General features: G+C 37.9%; 1 protein-coding gene across 2 annotated transcripts; it reads left to right on the top strand.

The window, feature by feature from the left end:
* The first annotated feature begins 4,677 nt into the window (after nucleotides 1–4,677).
* LOC120187448 (proteasome subunit beta type-7-A-like) lies at nucleotides 4,678–22,693 on the top strand. 2 transcript variants are annotated; one of them, XM_039191157.1, is made up of 9 exons: nucleotides 4,678–4,894; nucleotides 5,314–5,452; nucleotides 5,604–5,701; nucleotides 5,804–5,873; nucleotides 5,973–6,008; nucleotides 21,744–21,812; nucleotides 22,019–22,117; nucleotides 22,205–22,292; nucleotides 22,408–22,693. In XM_039191157.1, the coding sequence occupies exons 3-9, from the start codon at nucleotides 5,607–5,609 to the stop codon at nucleotides 22,521–22,523; spliced, it is 573 nt and encodes a 190-aa protein (XP_039047088.1). In that variant the 5' UTR covers nucleotides 4,678–4,894; nucleotides 5,314–5,452; nucleotides 5,604–5,606; the 3' UTR covers nucleotides 22,524–22,693. The 2 variants fall into 2 exon arrangements, with proteins under 2 accessions (XP_039047088.1, XP_039047087.1); XM_039191156.1 differs by lacking the exons at nucleotides 4,678–4,894; nucleotides 5,314–5,452 and having other exon boundaries at nucleotides 5,464–5,701.
* The last annotated feature ends 193 nt before the right edge of the window (nucleotides 22,694–22,886 follow it).

The raw sequence follows: 22,886 nt of genomic DNA, 5'->3' as shown, positions 1-22,886 counted from the left end.
CCGACCACGAATCCCTTTTTATTACTAAAAAGAATGAATCTTTGGTTATACGCAGACTTGTTTATCTTTTAAATGATGTTTTATTCAAAACTCTTTTAAAAGATTATTTTCAGGTATTTGACCTACCTAACCCAAAAGATCGATGGCGACTCCAAAACGTTTCAATAAAAACCATTTATTTATTCACATAGCTTTTCCGCCAAGAAATATTTCGTGCCCGGGCGAAAATCGGTTACTATAGGTACACTATGAGTAAAATTCAAATTCTTCGACTGTTGGAAGACTTAGTGCATCGGTACACTAGGGTGTGCATCGGTACACTAGGGTGTGCACCGGTACACTAGGGTGTGCATCGGTGCACAAATTTGCTTCGATGTTTCAAAAATAGTCGGGGTGCATCGATGCATGACTTGTGAATCAGTGCACAAAATCATTTCGATGTTTCAATAAAATCATGAGTGTATCGATGCATGGTTGTGCATCGGTGCATAAAATGCATTCGAAATGGGTGTGCATCGATGCATCAAATTAGTGCATCGGTACATCCCTTCATAAAATTGATTTTTGGCTTGTTTTTGGTTCGAAATACTTTGTGAAAATTGTTTCAAAAATATTTTAAGTATAAAACACAATTTATATTTTAGTAAGGATTGAAATTTAACTTTGAAAGACTTGGAGTAATATTTTGATATTCGAATAATTATATCAAATATACTTAGAAAACCATTTGTAAAATCTTAAAATTCTTTTATCTTAATTTGTTATATCGAAACATCAAAATGTTTTCAACAGATCCACTAGTGCTTGCCTCATAAATTGTTGATAAGGGTATCTTATGGGGCTCAAACTGGATTGGATGAAGTATTTGAATGTCTCACAAGCTATAAAGCTCTCCAACTTTGTCCCACTAAACCACTTGATACCCTAACTCTCGTACTTTGAACCCTTTCAATCACCTCCAAGATGGTCAGTCGCTAGAAGCATGAGGATATCGAGGTGAAGGCCCTCCCTAAACCTCTTATAACAATGGTCCTCAATCGTCACCAACTCAAGTGCATATCAACTCAAACACAAAAACTCTCACTCATACTCATATACTGATCGATCACTCTGAACTAGATACAAGAAATGATCCTTCAAATCATCAGTGTGAGCCTCTCTAATATACATATGTCAGAATTCAGAAAAGAAGTACTCCCATATCAGTATCTCTAGCTCAAACATCATCTATATCGTCTCTTATTAGTTTATGGAATCACCATTCGATAGGGCGATAATGCACTGAAGCTTACCCTCAGTGGTAAGGTGCAGTTGACAAAGTGTGTAGATGGTCTTTTAAAGACATTGATCGGCTATAATGGGGTCATCGTCCCCAGAACCAATGAAATATATGGTCCTGTATCAACGGAGCCTTTTTATCGATACTCTTGAGGTGCTACAACGGGTGGGGCTAGCGGTGTTAGTGCGATAGGTTGAACAATTGATGCTCTAGGGATAACACGAACAATGTCCCTAAGTGCTTAAGTTAGGTCCCTAAAAAATACCACCTCATTGACCCTTGTATCCCCCAAAACCTCAAACTCTAAATCTGGGACATATTTTTCATCGATGTCGCAAGCTAAAGAGGTGCGACTCTCGTATATGTCCTTATTACTAGAAGCTGAATTATCGACCATAATTTTTTTTAAATTCAAACGAAATGTGTGTTATTATTGACATTTCGGATATTAAAGTACTCTTGACGCTCTAGAGGCATCTATATACAAAGAAGCTTACTAACTTTAACCCACGAATCTTAGAAACGACTGAACCTGATGCTTTGATACCAATAAATGTAACATCGTAATCTGATCCAACCCGAAAATCGAAGGACTAAAGCATTACACTGGACCATTGAAGTGGCTAGCCCAAAAATTTTCTTTTAAATCTATGTCAAAATCATCATTAAAATATCATAAATGAGTATAAAAGTTTACAAAACTATGAGGGCTCTCAAATACATCCTAACATATGAAGTAAGTATTTCAAAAAAGTAGAGTCATGACTTGAATACACAATTTCTATGAACAATACATGCCTTCTAAAATAAACTTCAAGATGTACTTTGCCATGAACGTTCTGGAATTCAATCTATGTGATAAGCTCCTCAATGATCCTTCTAGAAACCTACATATGAAAATAAGTTTCTAACGTTAAGCTCACAAGCTTAGTGCTACACAAAATTAAAATAACATATTATGATCTTCTTACTCAGAGGATTGATTCGAGAATCAATTATGTTTAAGAATGACTAACACCCAAAACACCCTTTTGTTACTTGATTGATTATGTTGTTGTCTTAACAATAAAAATTATGAATTTTAATTTTAATTAAGGGTAAATTACATTAGTGGTTTCTTATGTTTTTAGTCCATTCAATTTTGATCACCGAATTGAAAAAAGTTTAGTTCTAGTCTCTTACATTGTTGATTACGAAATTCTAACTTACATTTCAAAAATAAAATAAAAACCAAAACAGTCACCCCTGTTGTTCTAAAACATGAAAGAAACTTAAGAAGAAGAAGAATGAAATGTGGTTCCCACTGCAGCAGATTTATGACTCGGAGAAAAAAATGAGGCGTTCATGGATTTTAATCGGAGCCAAACAACCATGATTAAGAGGAATATCGACATCAACTAAAACAACGGAGGCAGTAAATGACAGCAGAAGCAGTGACTACTTGTGAAGCATTCCAATTACAGGTTCCACTAAAATCAGAATTTGCTTCTCCTTTGTGAGAATCAATTACATGCATTAATCCACGTTCGTTAGAAAAATAAATGCTTTTATGAGAGCTCCTTCCTATATAGACTTCGAAAATGGAATCATGCTTTTAGGTGTAACAGCTCTAGTCTCTCCATGCCACGGTATCCTTCCTTTCTTCTTTTTCTTTATGCTCCAGAATAAACTCATAATAGGATTTTTTTTAATCCTAAATTCTATGTGGATTTCGTTAAGAATCAATAGAAGAAAAAAGAGAAGTGAAATTTAAATGTTTTGGTTTTGATCTTATCGCAAAATATGATCGATGACGGGTGGTATATAGTTATCACTTTGGCCAAAAAGTGAATGGGAAAAAAAACTTTTTTTAAATTTTCAATGACAACATATATAAATTCCTAAAGTTCAGTGTCTAAAATAATGTCGTTTTAGACATCAAAACAATCGCACCAAAATAATGTCATTTGTATGACATGTCACATCAACAATTATTAATCATGTCATCGTCTTGTCACTGACTTCACTATAGAGTGATATAAATGAATATAAAACTAAGATTAATGTTATAATTGATAAATTAATTATATAAATGAATCAACGAATCAAGTTCATTGATATGTGAAGTAATTTTCCCTAAATATTATATGGGTAAATTACACGTTTAGTATCTAAACTATCAGTTTTGGTCTGTTTTAGTACCTAAACTTTCATTTTTTTTTCAAAATCATACCTAACGTTTAGTTTTGGTTTCATTTAGTACTCGTTAAAAAACTCATCGTTAAGTTTTGAAAAAAATGAAAGTAGGTACTAAAACGGATCAAAATTGATAGCTTAGGTACTAAAGAGTTAAATTTTTAACAACGAGGTACTAAAATAAAATAAAACTAAACATTAGGTATAGTTTAGAAAAAAAAATTAAATTTTAGGTGTTAAAACAAATCATTTTAAGTACTAAATGCATAATTTATCCTATTATATTATATATATATATATATATATATATATTATAGGTGTCCTTCTTACTAGCCAAATCCCTATTTTTTCTTTAAATTGTAGGCTTAGTTAGAAAATAAATATAACTATACCACTTTTCTCAAATAAGTGTCTAAACTTTTTTTCAATCTATTTAGGTTCTTAACATTTCAAACATTACCATTTTAAGTGAACGGAACGATCGTTAAATTATGTTGTTAAAGGAAACATGTCGCTTTCAAGTACTTTTAAAATTTTTATTTAAAATAAAAACTTAAAATTATATTTTTTAAAAAAAATTGAAAATCTTACAAAAATTCAAAGTTTGAAAACACTAAATCTAATCCATATACCCACGCTCCCGCCGTCGTTGTCGTTAACTGAACCTACCCTCAACCTTGCCTCCACCGAACGACCACTCACGCGACAAACAACCACTGTTGAACTCGAATCACGATTTAAAGGAGAAAACATTGAGATTGAAAGTGGTTTGATTTAGGCTTGCCTCTGTGCGAAAATGATCAGGCTTTGTTGTTTGGCAAACGATGGTGACTACGGGAGCGACGACGATAAGTCGATGATTGGTTAGCGGCGACGACAATGGTGGTGATCGACGGCAACAAAGATAAATAAGGACTAGGTTTATGAATTTGAGATTGGTTTTAGGGATTTGGGGTTTTTTTATAACTTTTAGAAAAACTAGGGATTTTATAGATATAATAACACTTTTAAATTTTTAATTTAATAAAAAAATTAATATTTTAGAAAGACGACATGTGTCTTTTAACAAAATTTTAACAAAATTTTAACAGCAGTTACGGCCCGAGCATCTAAAAGTATGTAACGTTAGGTATATAGATGAATGAAAAAAAAAAGTTCGGACACTTATTTGAAGAAAAAAAAATGTTTGTTTGCCTACTTTTTTTTCTAATTAGGCCTAAATTGTATTCAATTTTCAATCTATTCCTTTATTTTTAGCTCAAATTATCAATCGATTTTAGAGATTTTTTTTTTTAAATGTCGAAATTGATGATCGAAATGCCTCCAAAAGGCGGGTTTAGCTTCGATCTTTGTAAAAGAAACGAGATGCTTGCGAAGAAAGGCGTTAATCCACCATCTATTATGAAAACTGGTACCACAATTGTTGGCTTGATCTTCCAGGTTTGGGGAATAAACTAATTCTGGGTTTTAATCTTTTTGTTCGTTTTACCAAGAAAACTTGTATTATTACCTGATTTTAGTGTATAACTTAGAATCCAATTTGGCTTTTAATTTGTTTTTAGTTTATTATTTAGATACTGTATTTCGGTTTTTGGCTATTTGTGTCTTCGCTGCCATGACTTTAAGTTCAAGATAGTTGTCCTTGCAAACAAATGGTGAATCGAATAGAGTTGTAGGTTAATACATGCAGCAGAACTTGAAAATAGCTAGAAATGGTATCATTGTGTTGTCAACTTCTCAATTGTCCTATCTTTTATTTCATCTTCAATCATGTGGGATATAAATATGCAGACCGTTTGCATAGGATGGTCTAATTCTGATAAGGCAATGCCATCGTTCTCACTTGAAATTTTCCGTAGGATGGTGTTATTCTCGGGGCAGACACAAGAGCAACTGAAGGACCTATAGTTTGTGATAAGAATTGTGCGAATATTCATTACACGGCACCAAACATACTGTCGTGGAGCTGGAACTGCTGCTGACACAGAGGCAGTGACCGCTACTTTCTGAAATTGGTTTTTCGTATGGTTCTGCGAACATCGGTAGTTTATTCAATTATCATGTTTGAACAGCTCGGTTGTAAAATGTTATATTTACAGCCTCATGTTACTGTAGCTAACCCATTGTCATGATCTTGTACATATCCCCAGACATGGTCAGCTCACAGCTCCAGTTACATCACTATCACACTGGTAGAGAGTCCAGGGTTGTTACAGCACTCACCCTTCTTAATAAACACCTTTTCAAGTAAAGTTTTATGCTGTTTTTGATATTCTTCGACCAACTACATACCTGTACGTGGTCTATGGGAAGCATGTGTTTCTAACTGCTTTGCAATTTGTACTCCAGCTATCAAGGTCAGGTTTCAGCTGCTTTAGTACTTGGTGGTGTTGATGTCACTGGACCACATTTACATACTGTAAGTTTTCCTTCAACTTATTGGCACTTCAAGATGACATCAGCTTATTTCTTCTCTATTGGTTTGGTTTCTTATCATTACAATGGTTAAATTTTGCAGATATACCCCCATGGATCAGCTGACAAATTGCCATTTGCAACTGACGACACTTAATTTCGTCCGTCCAAATTATAACATATATATATATAAAATATTATTATATGATATTATAAATCATATATGTTTATTTACAATTTAACATATTTGTGTACAGGTCCAAGACCAACAAATCAGGGACAAGGCCCAGCAACCAAAACCCAAGCAACCCAGACCCAACAGAAACCCTAATCCCATCTCATCCAAGCCAACGTCGTTTCCTACGAGGACTCTTCCTCACCCGTGCCTTCGGTCTTCACGGCCACACTCCAACAGCCCGAGTTCTCCGACGCAAGGATCTCGCAATCAACACCAACAACTGACGCCAGACAAAATAGTGATTATCCTGTAGGCTAGCTCCGACAGACGATTCACAAGAGAAAATTCGCCCAAAAACCAGAGAAAAAAAGTCTCTAGGGTTTAATAAAATATTATAAAATCAAAAACGATCCCAAAAAGCAGTCCACAAGTCGGACTGTTATAGCAAAAAAATCGTCTTTATTCGAATTTTGCCAAAAATAGCAAAATCCCGAAAATCACTCTAAATTGAAATTCGAAATAAAATAAGCAATCTCCCAAAAATCCGGCCTAAATCGGATTTAAATTGACTTCCTAATTGACAATCGAAATATTACCATAAATAGTAAAAAAATATCTAAATCTAGTGATTCGGAGGGGAAAACGGCGGAATTTGAGGTTGAAAAAAAGGCCACATGGAGCATAGCTCAACGTGGAGAGCGTGCGCGTCGAAAAGAGCTTTCCGGATTGGGGTCTTATGCGCGATTCTGACACCTGTAGCCAAAGTTATGGCCAAAAGACTGAAACATACTCAAAACGACCCCAATGAGGAACATGTCACAATCAATTCCCGCCTTTGCGCTGATCTGCCAACTCATGGTATCTCAGCGCCATCAACGTGAAATCTGACAGCTCAGCATCATCTGTCTCGGATCCCCCTGCATCAGTCACCCCGGGTTGAAAAGAACTCGTCCTCGAGTTCAGAGTAGTGTCATCAGGATCCACAAAACAATGACTCAGGTGCTTCACATTAAAGACATCAGAAGTCTTCAAGTGATTGGGAAGTCGCAACCTGTAAGCATTATCATTGATCTTCTGCACGACCTCACAAGGTCCAATCTTGCGATCCTTAAGCTTATTATACTCACCAACAGGAAAATGATCACGAGTTAATACAGCCCAAACAAAATCACCAACATCAAAAAGTACCTGACGACGATGATTATCGACCCGAGTCTTGTACTTGGTATTGCTCTCATGAATGGTCTGTTTCACCTGCTCATGGATACCCCGAAGATACTTTTCCATCTCATCTGCTTTAGGACTGAAACGTCCTATACGTGGAATAGGGGCTAAGTCCAACACCCCGGATGGGTTCTGACCATAGACAATCTCAAATGGGCTTAAACCTGTGGTTCTGTTTTTTGATCTGTTGTAGGCAAATTCTGCCTAAGGCAATGCCAAATCCCACTGCTTCGGCTTCGTTCCTTCCAAACACCTTAAAAGGTTTCCCAAACTTCGGTTCACCACCTCAGTCTGGCCATCCGTCTGGGGGTGGTAGGCGCTACTGAAATTCAATTGCGTTCCCAGTTTCCCCCACAGGCTCTTCCAGAAATGACTGATGAACTTAGTATCACGATCTGAAGTGATGGATCGAGGAACACCATGTAAACGTACAATCTCCTTGAAATAGAGATGGGCAATCCGGTCAGCATCCATAGTCTTTCTGCAAGCTACAAAATGAGCCATCTTGGAAAACCTGTCAACCACAACAAAGATAGAATCAGAGGCCCTTTGGGTGCGGGGTAAGCCTAGTACAAAATCCATGCTGACATCGAACCAAGGAGCTTCAGGAACAGGTAAGGGAGTGTACAATCCCGCATTGGTGAGAACTCCCTTAGACCCCTGGCACACATAACAACGGTCCACATAATGGGCCACATCACTAGTCAACTTGGGCCAATAAAATTTAGAAGAGATAAGGGCCAATGTCTTATCTCGGCCAAAGTGTCCCTCATTATGGAGTTCACTTATAATTTGCTGCCTCAATGAACAATCTGGAATGCACAATTGTAATCCACGAAACAGATACCCATTATGCAAAACAAAATCATGACGGTGACCCTCAGTTACCTCCTGAAATATCCTTCCAAAGGAAGGATCAGCTGCATACATATCTGTGAACGTCTCAAATCCGGCAACTTTAGTACTTATGGTGGTGAGAAGTAAGGTACGACGGCTCAGGGCATCTGCGACGCGGTTCAAACTCCCTGCTTGGTGCCTCAGCGTAAAAGTGAATTCTTGCAAGTATGCTACCCACTTGGCATGACGTCTACTCAGCTTGTGTTGGCCATTGATGTACTTCAAGGCCTCATGATCGGTAAACAAAATAAACTCCTTCTGTACTAGGTAGTGACGCCAATGCTTCAGGGACTGAACTATGGCATAGAACTCCAGATCATAAGTGGAATAATTTTTCTTTGATCCCGATAGCTTCTCACTGAAAAAAGCAACCGGAGGACCTGCCTGACTCAAAACACCACCAATGCCAACGCCAGATGCATCACAATTTACCTCGAACACTTTGTCAAAATCTGGAAGTGCCAAAACTGGAGCCTCGGTCATCTTCTGCTTGACCAGTTGAAAACTGGCCTCTGCCTCCTCAGACCACTGGAAATCACGCCCCTTGAGGCACTCTGTGATAGGGGCGATCAGAGTACTGAAATTTCTAATGAATCGACGGTAAAAAGACGCCAAGCCATGGAAACTTCGGATGTCATGTAAGGTTCTTGGTCTGGGCCACTCCAAGACTGCATCTATCTTTGACTGATCTGCATGAACACCATCAGTAGACACAACAAAACCAAGAAAAGTCACAGAAGTAGTGAAGAAAGAACACTTCTTTTGATTGACAAACAAGCACTCCGTTTTCAGCATCTCAAAAACAGCACGGAGGTGATCGAAGTGTGAAGTCCATGTCGGACTATAAACGAGGATATCATCGAAGTAAACTACAACAAATTTCCCCATAAAAGGCCGCAAGACCTGATGCATAAATCTCATGAATGTACTGGGCGCATTGGATAACCCAAAAGGCATGACCATCCACTCATACAACCCTTGTGGCGTTTTAAACGCCGTCTTCCACTCATCTCCAGGCCTTATTCTGATTTGGTGGTAACCGCTCTTAAGGTCAATTTTTGAGAAGATCTTAGAACCAGATAGCTGATCCAACATATCATCTAGACGGGGAATTGGAAACCGGTACTTCACTGTAATTCTGTTTATCGCTCGGCTGTCAACACACATACGCCAAGAACCATCTTTTTTTGGCACTAACAGAGCAGGGACTGCACATGGGCTCATACTCTCTCGGATATAGCCCCTCTCCAACAACTCTTCCACCTGTCGCTGCAACTCTTTGGCCTCCTTGGGACTGAGGCGATATGCTGGTCGATTTGGCAAACTTGACCCAGGAACAAGGTCAATTTGATGCTGAATATCCCTCATAGGTGGTAGTCCAGGAGGAAGATCCTCTGGCATCAAGTTAGAGAATTCTGCTAGCAGCCGCTGCACCTCTACTGGTAAATCTGTATCCACGTCTACTGCATTGTTCTCGCAAGGTAGCAAGGCATAGACCACGCCGCCATGCTCAATCTCATCTAAAAACCTGGACATAGAAAGCAGATTAGTATTATGGGTTACTGGGGTAGGAGTAAGTCCTTCCCGCCGGGGTGCCAACACAATCTTTTTTCCCTTGATGCTAAGGGAATATGTATTCTTTCGTCTATCATGAATGACACTGCGATCATACTGCCAAGGTCGACCCAACAATATATGACACGCATCCATAGACACAACATCACACCAGGCATTATCAAAATATTTTCTACCAATTGAAAAAGACACGAGGCATCGCCTATCAACTGTTACCTCACTGTCTTTATTTAGCCATGACAACTTGTATGGCTTAGGATGACGGTCCGTCTTCAACTGCAATTTCTGGACAACCTCCTCGGACACTACATTCTCAAAACTGCCGCTGTCAATGATCATTTTGCAGACTTTATCTGCAACTGTGCAAGTCGTGTGGAAAATATTGGTTCTCAACCAATCGTCCCCTGAATCGCCCTTGGGGGTAAGTAGACTCTTGCGAACGACCAGAGTCTCATGACCATCTCCATACAGCACATCATCAGTCTCATCATCGTCATACACGGGTTCGCCAATCTCCTCAGTCTCGTCTTCCACGTTTTCCTCAATCAACAAATTTTTACCCTTTTGACTAGCAGGCTTCCTGCAATCAGTCGCCCTATGCCCTTGTTCACCACAACAAAAACATCTAATAGTAGGGTTAGAATTACCCTGCGGTGGCTGCTGAGCAGGACGAGACTCTTGAGGGCGAACTGGTTGACTGTTGTGATCGCTCCTGATCACTGGTCTCCTGTTTTGTTGTTTTTCAACAGCAAGTGCACGCTGGTATGCTTCTGAAACACTCCACAATGAATGAAGGCTGAGGACATCTTGCAAGGGCTTGCGTAAACCCCCCAAATATCGCGCCACCATCTGCTCTTCCGTCTCAAATAAATCGTTCCGGGTGACCAATTGGTAAAACTCCTCCGTGTAATCATCGACTGATCGCGCACCCTGCCTCAACGCATGAAGTCGCTGAAATAAGGTTTGCGTGTAGCCGAAGGGAAGGAAGTGGCCCTTCATCTTCTTTTTCATCTTCTCCCAATCAGTGATCTTGGCTTTGCCCTGTCTTTCTCGTGAACGTCGTAACTGTTCCCACCACGCAGATGCTCTGCCCTTGAGTTTGATGGCGATCAGTTTCACTTTCACACGATCGGGGACTTCCTTATATTCAAAAATACGCTCCACTTCATTAATCCAATCCACGAATCCCTCGGCCTGTAACGTACCAGAAAACTCAGGGAGATCGACCCAAAAACCGAGGTCTCCATGACGCTCCTCCCGACCACGGTGCTCCCGGAATCCTGCGCCCCAGAATCCTGCTTGATTGTGATATGGGTTTTCGAAATTGGAATTGGTATCGTGATCAGAGGCCTCACGATCCTCGAAATCCTGCGCCGCCAGGCGCTGGGTTAATTCTGCGACTTGCCTCTGCAAATCCGCAATCATCACATCTTGAACGCTGCGATCACGGCGTTGGGCTTCCTCATTCGGAACCTACTCACGACGACCACGACCACGACCTCCAGCCATTGAAACTGGTGAAATTTCCCAAGAAGATGTTGAAGCTCTGACACCAACTGACGCCAGACAGAATAGTGATTATCCTGTAGGCTAGCTCCGACAGACGATTCACAAGAGAAAATTCGCCCAAAAACCAGAGAAAAAAAGTCTCTAGGGTTTAATAAAATATTATAAAATCAAAAACGATCCCAAAAAGCAGTCCACAAGCCGGACTGTTATAGCAAAAAAATCGTCTTTATTCGAATTTTGCCAAAAATAGCAAAATCCCGAAAATCACTCTAAATTGAAATTCAAAATAAAATAAACAATCTCCCAAAAATCCGGCCTAAATCGGATTTAAATTGACTTCCTAATTAACAATCGAAATATTACCATAAATAGTAAAAAATAACTAAATCTAGTGATTCGGAGGGGAAAACGGCAGAATTTGAGGTTGGAAAAAAGGCCACATGGAGCATAGCTCATGTGGAGAGCGTGCGCGTCGAAAAGAGATTTCCGGATTGGGGTCTTATGCGCGATTCTGACACCTGTAGCCAAAGTTATGGCCAAAAGACTGAAACATACTCAAAACGACCCCAATGAGGAACATGTCACAATCAATTCCCGCCTTTGCGCTGATCTGCCAACTCATGGTATCTCAGCGCCATCAACGTGCAATCTGACAGCTCAGCATCATCTGTCTTGGATCCCCCTACATCAACAACCCACGAAGACAACCAAGTTAGAATAGGAATCAAATGCTTAGCAAATCCTAGGCTATAAATAACGTATGTAATCACCACACAAAAGGGGACGAATTTCATACGAATACACTGGAAATCACGAGAGATTACACACGATATCACTATGTTTACTAGAGGCAAAAATCACACACAAGTTTGTACACAATAACACACGATTACGCTCAAAGAAAATACACCAAAAAGCAAAGGCAACACCCGAAGCAATTGTATTTTTCGAAATAGAAATAAAAAAGGTATTGTTTGTTACCTATTTCATCTCGGTTTTTGTTTGCATGCAACCTTTTTTCTTCGTTTTTTACTCGGAAAACCCAAAAAGGGGTAAAACGGCCGAGGACCCGGGGAGAGGTTTTTCGAAACTTCTTTTTTATATTTGCTCTCCCCCGAGGCCTATTTTTGAAAACCATCGTGATTTTTGGAAAGAGAAAGGAAAGAGCGATCGAAAGATGTAAAATTTTTATGGCCACCGCCGATGAACAGTGGCCGACGCCGACGTACGGCGGTCGGCGAGGCGGTGGCCTGTCGGAATCTGGGTTTTGGGGGCAGTGTTCTTCGTTTTCACGAAGAACGCCAAGAACAGTTCAGAGCATTTGGTGTTCTAGCATTTGATCTCTTGAAATGAGGGAAAAGTTATGAAATTATGTTAGAGAGGTTGGGCTTTATACCCTACCCAAAGATCGACCCACGACCCGAGCGGATCCCTTAGGGGATCCGCGTGTTTTCCAATTAAAATGGAGAAACCTCCATTTGGTCTCCCTTCTTTTAAAGTATTTAATTTTCCCCTAATTCGATGTTTTCTCTTCGAAATTGGCCACCTGATTCGTTTTTCTTGCAGATCGGTCCCTTCACGTTTTAACTTTATTTTTTTTCCTTATCTTTATTTATGTAAATATTATATTTAATTACAAATATATTTTATTATTATTTCTTTTTTCATCATTATTTATATATATATATATATTACTTTTATTTTGTTTTCCCTTTTTTATTATTATTATCATTATATATATATCTTTCATTTGTTTTACTTATTTTATTTTATTTTAATTATTTTGTTTTCTATTTATATGGTACTTATTTTATTTACCTTTCTTTTTTATGACCTTTATTTTATTTTAGTTTATTTATTTTATATTTTTTATCTTTTATTATATCTTGATCTCTTTTTATCTTTGTTTCGTTTGTTTATTTTCTTTATTCTTTGTACATATATATTTTATCTTTATAGTACTTATCTTATGTATCCTATTTTCATTTCTATTTTCTTTGCTTCATCTTACTTATTTTCTTTGTTATATTTTCCCTTTTCATGGCCTCTTAAGGGTACACTTTTAAAACCAATCGGAAGTAAATGATCAGGATCGTTCTTTTACCATTTAATTTAAACTTTCAACTCTGTTGATTAAAGACAACTGGTGATTACGTAGTACCGAAAGGGCAGTTCAAGGGTGCTAACCCTTCCTTGACTGTAACCGACTCCCGAATCTGACATATCTTTGGTAAGACGCAGATCAGGTAAGAAATAAGGTATCCGGTCAACCTATTTGTTTTAAAATAAATGATCGGTGGCGACTCCAATCCACATTTTCCAAGTCAAAGCCCAATTTCGGGCCCAACCGAAAGACGGTTGCGACAGCCTAGCGACTCCGCTGGGGATATAGGTAAGTGAGTCAGGCTAAGGTAATTTCCAATTGTCTTTTTAACGAAAAGGGTAAGTTTAAATTTTAAGGTAATATTTTGATCCTTATTGCTTACTTTTAATTATATTTTTCGAGTAAATAGTTGTACTAACCGTTTTCTAATTATTTCAGCCCCTAAAGATTTTTCACTTAAGGCTCTAAGCCCGAGCTCTGAACCCTATTTAAGTGGGGGTGAAAGCGACGCCTTCGTGTGAATTTATTCACTGTACAGGCCTAGCAAGTAGTCTTTGGGATTCATATACCTTATGTCTCGAGTTTAACTTAGTCCACACAAGCATGTGATGGGTTTAGGACTAAGGGTCTGGTAAGCCCAAGGGGGCACCAGCAAGGAGAACTTGGGTACCTTTTTAGAACCTAAATCGGGAGACTATGGAGAATTAGAGCCTACCCCGAAACCTCATTCCAAACCCTAGGATATTTTTACCCTAACCATGCAGCTTGCCTTTTTCTTTTTACCTTTTTACTTTCATTACTATTTTTCTTATTTTACTAACTCTTTTGCTTTTATGTTGGTTTTTTTTATCATTCACATCTTTCGAAAGAGGTGTTGATCCACCAAAAATGTGTTCGTTAGACATAAATAATTTGCATTAATGGACAAAGGGGTTGTAATACAAGAGAAGAAAATACAGAGGACAGTAAACAAGGCGACTATGTGTCACATTCAATCCCGAAGACGTGGCGCCCATAATTGAAGAGAATATCACTCTGTTACGTTATAAAGGACTCAGAATGAATCGGGTCTACATCAAGCACAATGAAAGTCTATCTTGGAAGAACTGACTGGTAGAGGTTACAGGAGCAAGATGAAGGTTACTGATCTTGGGAGTCCCTTCAAAGACAATAATGGAAAAATGATAGCTGAAATTGGAGACTATTGCTGACACAGGAAAATGAACTTCACATAGTTCATATCACTTGAGGGCTCCAATGACGTATTCATTGGGAACAGACTCAAAAAAAGATAAATGTCAGAGATGCAGTCATTCGAGACTTCTTGGGCCAGTACAAAAAGCAACTCAACATTTGCACGGTTCATTCAGAGAAGCCGGAGCAGTTCGACGGGTTATTCAACTGATGACAGACGAAGGCAGAGGACTAGTCAACCTGTCAGAAGCTGTCATGATATTTTTTGTCTCTTAAAAGATAAAACACTTTTGTCCCCAATAAGGATTATTCATAATAACAGACACATTTTTTGGATCAAGGCCTTGAATATTTCATGCATCATGCATTTAGACATATTTTGCATTTTGTTATTTTCTTTGCATTCGCATTAACTAACGAAAGTGTGCTTCAATAAAGGAATAAATATTGGATACACCACCTCAAGCACTGTACACACCCCATCCGCATAACACCCGCTTGAAAAAAAGGCGAAAGGAGGCTAGAATCATTCAGATCGAAGAGAATATGGCAAAATTGCAGAAAGAGCTGAAGGATAAGATGGCTCAGAATAGTCAAAGTACCCTGGAGTCCATCAGGAAGAACCAAGAGTCCTTGGTCGATCAAATTATAGCCAAGTTATCGGGTCTCCAACAAGCCAGTATATCGGGGGCATGTTCATCTAAAAGAGTAACCATACCACCAACCCCACAACTGGTTCTCTCATCTGTGATCTTACCCGGACTGCAATGTGACTCATTTTCCACCAAAGGGAAGGCATTATCGGTTGCAAATGTACAAACTTCTGTAGCCAACCCTGGAAGTCATCCGAACGACTGCCCTATCCCAGATTTTGACGAGGATAAGGCAAAGAAGATGGAAGAAAATATCAGAATGTTAGAGGATCAGATGAAGATGGTCCAAGGGGACCATGATTATTATGGATTGGACGCAATGGAGCTGAGCCTGGTTCCAAATTTGGTGCTTCCACCAAAGTTCAAAGTCCTGGAGTTTGAGAAGTTCGACGAGAATAGCTGCCTTTCAGCTCATATCACTATGTTCTGTCGAAAGATGACAGGATATGGGGGAAATGACCAACTCATGATTCATTACTTCCAGGAGAGCCTGTCTGGTTCAGCTATCCGGTGGTACAACCAGCTCAGCCGAACTCATATTAAGACATAGAAAGACTTAGCCAAGTCTTTCTTGGGGTAATACAAGCATATTAACGATATGAGACCAGACCGTGTTATGCTACAAAGCCTGGAGAAAAAGCACAATGAAAGTTTCCGACAATATGCACAGCGATGGAGGGATTTGGCTGTGCAAGTTCATCCACCTTTGGATGAAAAGGAAACGAGGAAGTTATTTGTACAAACCCTGAAGGCACCTTACTTCGGGTACTTGGTGACAATCACATCGGGAAGTTTCTCAGATCTAGTTATGGCTGGTGAGATGATCGTGCTAGCTATAAAAAAAGGAAAAATTGAGGGAAGTGACTCCAGTGAGAAGCCTCCCATGAAGAGAAAAGAGCGAGAGATCAACAATGTCAATGCCTACAACGCTAACAAAGATGTTACGATCTCAACCACTACAGATGTACAGTTCGGTACTTCTAAACGAACTCAGAGAGAACCAATGAATGAAAGGGAATTTTACCTGACTAATCTGGGATTAGACCTCATAATGCCTTCCATAAAAGGACTCACATCAGTCCAATCCCAATGACATATGAGGAGTTGCTCCCAACGCTAGTTGAGAAGAATCTCGTGACTCTGGTTCAATCCAAACCTAGAGAGGCCCCATATCCTGAAGGCCATGATATTAACGCCATATGCAGCTATCATATTGGGAGCTCAGGGCACACCACTGAGAACTGTGGGGCATTGAAACGTAAGGTCCAAGATCTGATCAATTGAGGGGTATTGACTTTCAATGTGTAATGGGACATTCTGATCAAGAGTCGGATGGGGCATCCATCAAGAATTTTGTTGCATTTTCAAGTATATCTGCTTGTTTGAACCTTTTTTTCCTTTCGTACTTCTTATGTGTGAAATTTTTTTAAGTCATTTGACGTTCAAACATTTTAAATAAAATGCTTTCTTCTGAGGAAATGAGCAAATTTTAATCTTGAATTCCTTGAATATCACCTTAATTAAAGGCTTTTTAATAATTAAGGTTGTAAATCTTTGATAAATGACAAGATTGAACCTTGAAAAACAAAGACCTCTTGATCCTAATTTAAAAGATACACCAGACTACATGCTCTTCTCTTACGAGGACCGAGCTAGTTTTCTCTTCTCATGAAGAGTCCATCTAGGGTTTGGCATTCAGACATGTATTAGGAGCGGATAAAATGGGGCATCTAGTACATGAAATGGCAAAGATAGTTGGTTTCTACTTATGTTAATGACGTTCAATGATGATCATGATCTTCTCAGATGGAATGGTCAAGTAGGTGAATCTAGTTTAGGTCAGTTGCTTGGGAATTGAACTCTAACGATGAGCTGACTTTCAAAAACACCTAGACTATAATAGGTTGTTCTTAACAAACTTAATAAATTGGACTCGTATACCCACATTATAATATTATATATATACAATAAAGCTTAAGCTATCCCTCTAAATCAATTGGTTAAATGCCCCGACTTTATGGATAAGATTCAGCTAACCTGATAAAGGTGATTATAATATACAATAAAGCTTGAGTTGTCCCTCTAGAGCAATTGGTTAAACGCAGCGGCTTTATGGATAAAATTCAGCTAGCCTGATAAAGACGATTATAATATCTATACAATGATATTAATTTGTCCCTCTAGAGCAATTGGTTAAACACCCTGGCTTTATGGATTCAGCTAGCCAGACAATGGCAAATTTAAATAAGGAGTTTTGGTAAAAATGGACTAAGGGAGTTAAGGAACACCTGTTATAGTCAACTTCATACGAGCACTCAGGAATTTCATTTTTAGACCGATATTTATGCATTGTCTTTGTTAGAGAAGCCTACGAAGCTTGAACAAATGGAAGATTTCAGAGAACTGAAACAGAAGTGCTCTGAAAGGTCTAGCCATTGATTACGCTAGTTGTGTCATTTTGTTCATCTCCGATCAAAATGTCAAATCAAGAAAGAGGGGGATGCCATGGTCTTCACGATAACCAAATCGATGAAACAAACCTTAATTTAAATTACCCACATTTAAACCAACATTTTGATCTTGATATTTGTCAAAGATTTGCAGCTATCAAAGCTTAAAAGAGAATTTGATTCTTTTGTTATAAACTCTTGTTTAATGATTTGCTTCAATTATGAAACCTAGAAGGAGGCAATATTTTCAAAACTCTTTCTGATATTTTTAAAATTTTGAAAATCCAAAGGAAGAAAAGCATTTTCAAACAAGATAAGTTCTTCGGGAGCATGTCTTGGAAATCAACGAATATCTCTCCGAAGCTCAAGATTGAAGTTGGGGCAAGAGAAGCCACATTTTTGGGACAAAATTTATTGGGGCAAGGAAAATAAATTATCTTAGGTTCAGGTTTGCAAGAGTACATCCTAGTGGAAATGAAGACAAAATGAGTCAGAGATAGAATGAAGACTGCTCACGTAATTATTCCCTCACAGATCAACATTTTGTACATCGGATTTAAGCATGTTGAAGAATCCAAGATCAAGAATCAGAAATTCAAGATTCCAGCATCAAGAGTTATCGAGACTGACAATCAAAGATTGAGATTTATCTCCAAACCCTAAAATAACATGTTTCGCATATACATTTTAGGCATACATAATAAGAGCATCACATTCATAGCATCGTATATGTGCATAATTTTGTAGATTTATGCTAGAGTTAATTTCAACTTCACATCAAAAGATATTGAACTCAAAAGAAGTGCAATTTAAAAGTGTAGATTTTAACTTCACAACGAAGGACATCCAATTAAAAGCTCAATTTCACGACGAATGAGCCATCCACGATTTCAAATTCACAAAGAAGGATATCGTGCCCGATGAAGTGTCACAACAAACATGTCATCCACATATTTGACTTCCTTAAGTCAACGATTAAAGCTTCTGAAAGGATTTATTTAACATGCATGAACAAGAAGATTATCGATCACCTTTGAGATTGTTTCTCTCGAAACAAAGGGTCGTCTCGCTCAAATCTAATTTACTCAAAACAAAGTTTTGTCTCTCTTGAGACAGTTTCTCTTAAAATAATTTTTGTCTCTCTTGAGACATTTTCTCTTAAAACAAATTTTGTCTCTCTTGAGACAGTTTCCCTTGAAACAAAAAACTTTAAATCTGTTTTCCTTGAAACAAATTTCATCTCCCTTGAGACAGTTTCTTTTGGAACTTAGTTTTGGCTCTCTTTAGACAAATTCTTTTGAAACAAATTTTGTCTCTCTTGAGACAGTTTCTCTTTAATCAAATTTTGTCTCTCTTGAGATAGTTTCCCTTGAAACAAAATCTTTGAATCTATTTTCCTTTAAACAAATTTCGTCCCTCTCGAGACAGTTTCTTTTAGAACTAAGCTTTGTCTCTCTTGAGACAGTTTCCCTTGAAACAAATTTTGTCTCTCTTGAGACAGTTTCCCTTGAAACGAAATCTTTGAATATATTTTCCTTTAAACAAATTTCATCTCTCTCGAGACAGTTTCTCTTGAAACACAAAAAAACCTTTGAAAATGTTTCTCTTGAAACACCAAACCTTCGAGTTCAATTTCGCTCAACTCAAATGCACATCATTTGCAGCATAGCTTAAGTCAAGAAAAGCTATCTATCAACGAAGACCTTTTGAGTTCGATCTCATTCATCTTGAGTGCCTATCAACCACTTGGTGAAGTCAAAGAATTATTTTTCGGTTGAATGTTCAAACCAAGGTCTTTAAACCGAGAAGAATATCGGAGTTGACTACAATTTTGCAACGAGAAGCCACATTCCGATTCAAATTTTGGATTGTGGCTTCAATTCCAATTCAAGATGGACTCGACTCCGCAACTAAGGAGTCATTCACAACTCAACCTCACGACGAGGGAGTCATTTCAGGATTCAATTCAAATTGACAAACCACTCTTAACATCGGATTTCAACTCTCCGACAGAGGACATTCGATATAGACGAAATTTGTGTCTTTTAATCTTTGCTCTATTTTTGTTACACGATAATGAGAAAAGAGGGGCAGCTGACGACACTTAATTTCGTCTGTCCAAATTATAAATTATATATATATAATATTTTTATATGATATTATAAATCATATATGTTTATTTACAATTTAACATATTTGTGTATAGGTCCAAGACCAACAAATCAGGGACAAGGCCCAGCAACCAAAACCCAAGCAGCCCAGACCCAACAGAAACCCTAATCCCATCTCATCCAAGCCAGCGACGTTTCCTGCGAGGACTCTTCCTCACCCGTGCCTCCGGTCTTCACGGCCACACACTCCAACAACCCGAGTTCTCCGGCGCAAGGATCTCGCCATCAACACCAACAACCCACGAAGACAACCAAGTTAGAATAGGAATCAAATGCTCAGCAAATCCTAGGCTATAAATAACGTATGTAATCACCACACAAAAGGGGATGAATTTCATACGATTACACTGAAAATCACGAGACATTACACACGATATCACTACGTTTACTAGAGGAAAAAATCACACACAAGTTTGTACACAATAACACACGATTAAGCTCAAAGAAAATACACCAAAAAGAAAAGGCAACACCCGAAGCACTTGTACTTTTCAAAATAGAAATAAAAAAAGGTATTATTTGTTACCTATTTCGTCTCGATTTTTGTTTGCATGCAACCGTTGTTCTTCGTTTTTGACTCGGAAAACCTGAAAAGGGGTAAAACGGCCAAGGACCCGGGGAGAGGTTTTTCAAAACTTCTTTTTTAGATTTGCTCTCCCCCGAGGCCTATTTTTAAAACCATCGTGATTTTTGGATAGAGGAAGGAAAGAGAGATCAAAAGATGTAAAAATTTTATGGCCACCGTCGATGAATAGTGGCTGGCACCGACGTACAACGGCCTGCGAGGCAGTGGCCTCTTGGAATCTGGGTTTTGGGGGCAGTGTTCTTCGTTTTTATGAAGAACACCAAGAACAGTTCAGAGCATTTGGTGTTCTTGCTTTTGATCTCTTGAAAGGGGGGAAGAGTTATGAAATTATGTTAGAGAGGTTGGGCTTTATACCCTACCCAAAGATCGACCCACGACCCGAGCGGATCCCTTAGGGAATCCGCGAGTTTTCTAATTAAAATGGAGAAACCCCTATTTGGTCCTCCCTTCTTTTAAAGTATTTAATTTTTCCCCTAATTCGATGTTTTCTCTTCGAAATTGGCCCCCTGATTCGTTTTTCTTGCAGATCGGTCCCTTCACGTTTTAACTTTATTTTTTTCCTTATCTTTATTTATGTAAATATTATATTTAATTACAAATATTTTTATTATTATTTCTTCTTTCATCATTATTCATATATATACTTTACTTTTATTTTGTTTTCCCTTTTTTATTATTATTATCATCATATATATATCTTTTGTTTGGTTTACTTATTTTAGTTTATTTTAATTATTTTGTTTTCTACTTATATGGTGCTTATTTTATTTACCTTTCTTTTTTATTACCTTTATTTTATTTTATTTTATCTTTTTATCTTTTATTTATATCTTGATCTCTTTTTATCTTTGTTTCGTTTGTTTATTTTCTTTATTCTTTGTACATATATATTTTATCTTTATAGTACTTATCTCATGTATCCTATTTTCATTTCTATTTTTTTTGCTTCATCTTACTTATTTTCTTTGTTTTATTTTCCCTTATTTATTTCTCTATCTAACGCTTTTCATGGCCTCGTAAGGGTACACTTTCAAAACCAATCGGAAGTAAATGATCAGGATCGTTCTTTTACCATTTAATTTAAACTTTCAACTTTATTGATTAAAGACAACTGGGAATTACGTAGTACCAAAAGGGCAGTTAAAGGGTGTTAACCCTTCCTTAACTGTGACCGACTCCCGAATCCTACATATCTTTGGTAAGATGTAGTTCGGGTAAAAATAAGGTATCCGATCAACCTATTTTTTTTAAAATAAATGATCGGTGGCGACTCAAATCCACATTTTCCAAGTCGAAGTCCAATTCCGGGCCCAACCGAAAGACGGTTGCGACAGCTACAATGGGTTCTGGTTCTCTGGCTGCAATGGCAGTATTTGAATCAAAATACAAAGAAGGCCTTACTGTAAGTTTACCTGTTACATTCTTGTGGTATCTTGACGATTGAAGAGAGAAAACACTTTCATGTTTTCCAACTATAAGTTTTTTTGGGGGTAAAATCTTTTTTAAGACAAATTGTTCATGCATTCATGGTGTAAAGTAATTTAATTCGGTGCAACAGTGTTATATTCTGATTTGTTGATTCTGGGTCACTGATTCTTCTCTTTGCAGAGAGACGAAGCAATAGAACTTGTAACTGAGGCTATATGCTCGGGTATCTTCAATGACCTAGGAAGTGGAAGCAATGTTGATATTTGTGTAATAACCAAGGTTTGTCGTTTACCACCAGCCACATTTTGTTACGTAAGCACATCCTATGTTCATTTTGGAGTTTCTCATTTTTGAATTACATCTCATGGTGGAAAAGAATACTTGAGGAACCATCTTCAACCTAACCCTCGCACTTACACTAGTTCCAAGGGCTATTCTTTTCCCAAGAAGACAGGTCAATAACAATAAGCTTTACAATGTCGATCCTTTATCACTGTATATAATTTCCGTGGTCACTGTGCTAGACTGTTTGATTTCGTTTTATTGTTTCCTTAATTTCTATGGTACAGAGGTCCTCTTGACAAAAATTACACCTTTAAAGGAGAAAGTCGAGATCATCGAGGGAGGAGATGTAATGGAAGAGTGCCACACTTATTTACCATTGTTGGATCAGCTTCCTTTTTAGCTTTAAGCTCTGTCAAGGTACTGTTTATCAGTATTCTTGAATTGTTATGTTTTACTTAGGATTTTGTTGTTTAATGGATTGTTTGAGGTGTTTAGACATTTTAGTTATGATATATGATTCAAATGAAATTATCATTTGTGCATTTCGAACCACCCCAAGTTCTTTCGCTATCTAATTCAGTAGCTTTTGTATTCCTTGTTTTGACGGGCATGCTGCCATTGTTATCATCTGTCATGGGTACAAATTTGAAACTGAGTTCAAATAAATTTAATCAAGCTTTGAATCTCAAATTTGAAACTGAATTCAAAGTCCATCCCAAGCAATCGTAAAATCCAGTTACATTGCTGTCACTCGATGATATGA

This window comes from Hibiscus syriacus, unplaced genomic scaffold, assembly GCF_006381635.1.
Source record: "Hibiscus syriacus cultivar Baekdansim isolate YM2019G1 unplaced genomic scaffold, ASM638163v2 tig00113725_pilon, whole genome shotgun sequence".
NCBI lineage: Eukaryota > Viridiplantae > Streptophyta > Magnoliopsida > Malvales > Malvaceae > Hibiscus > Hibiscus syriacus.
The sequence above is the reverse complement of the archived record's forward strand: the minus strand, read 5'-3'. Positions and strand labels throughout refer to the sequence as shown.

Coding starts and splice junctions, on each gene's coding strand:
- LOC120187448 (XM_039191156.1), top strand. CDS start 5,583: ATGATCTTGTACATATCCCCAGACATGGTCAGCTCACAGCTCCAGTTA. Junction 5,874..5,972: donor CTGGACCACATTTACATACT/GTAAGTTTTCCT, acceptor TAAATTTTGCAG/ATATACCCCCATGGATCAGC. Junction 6,009..21,743: donor CAGCTGACAAATTGCCATTT/GCAACTGACGAC, acceptor ACGGTTGCGACA/GCTACAATGGGTTCTGGTTC.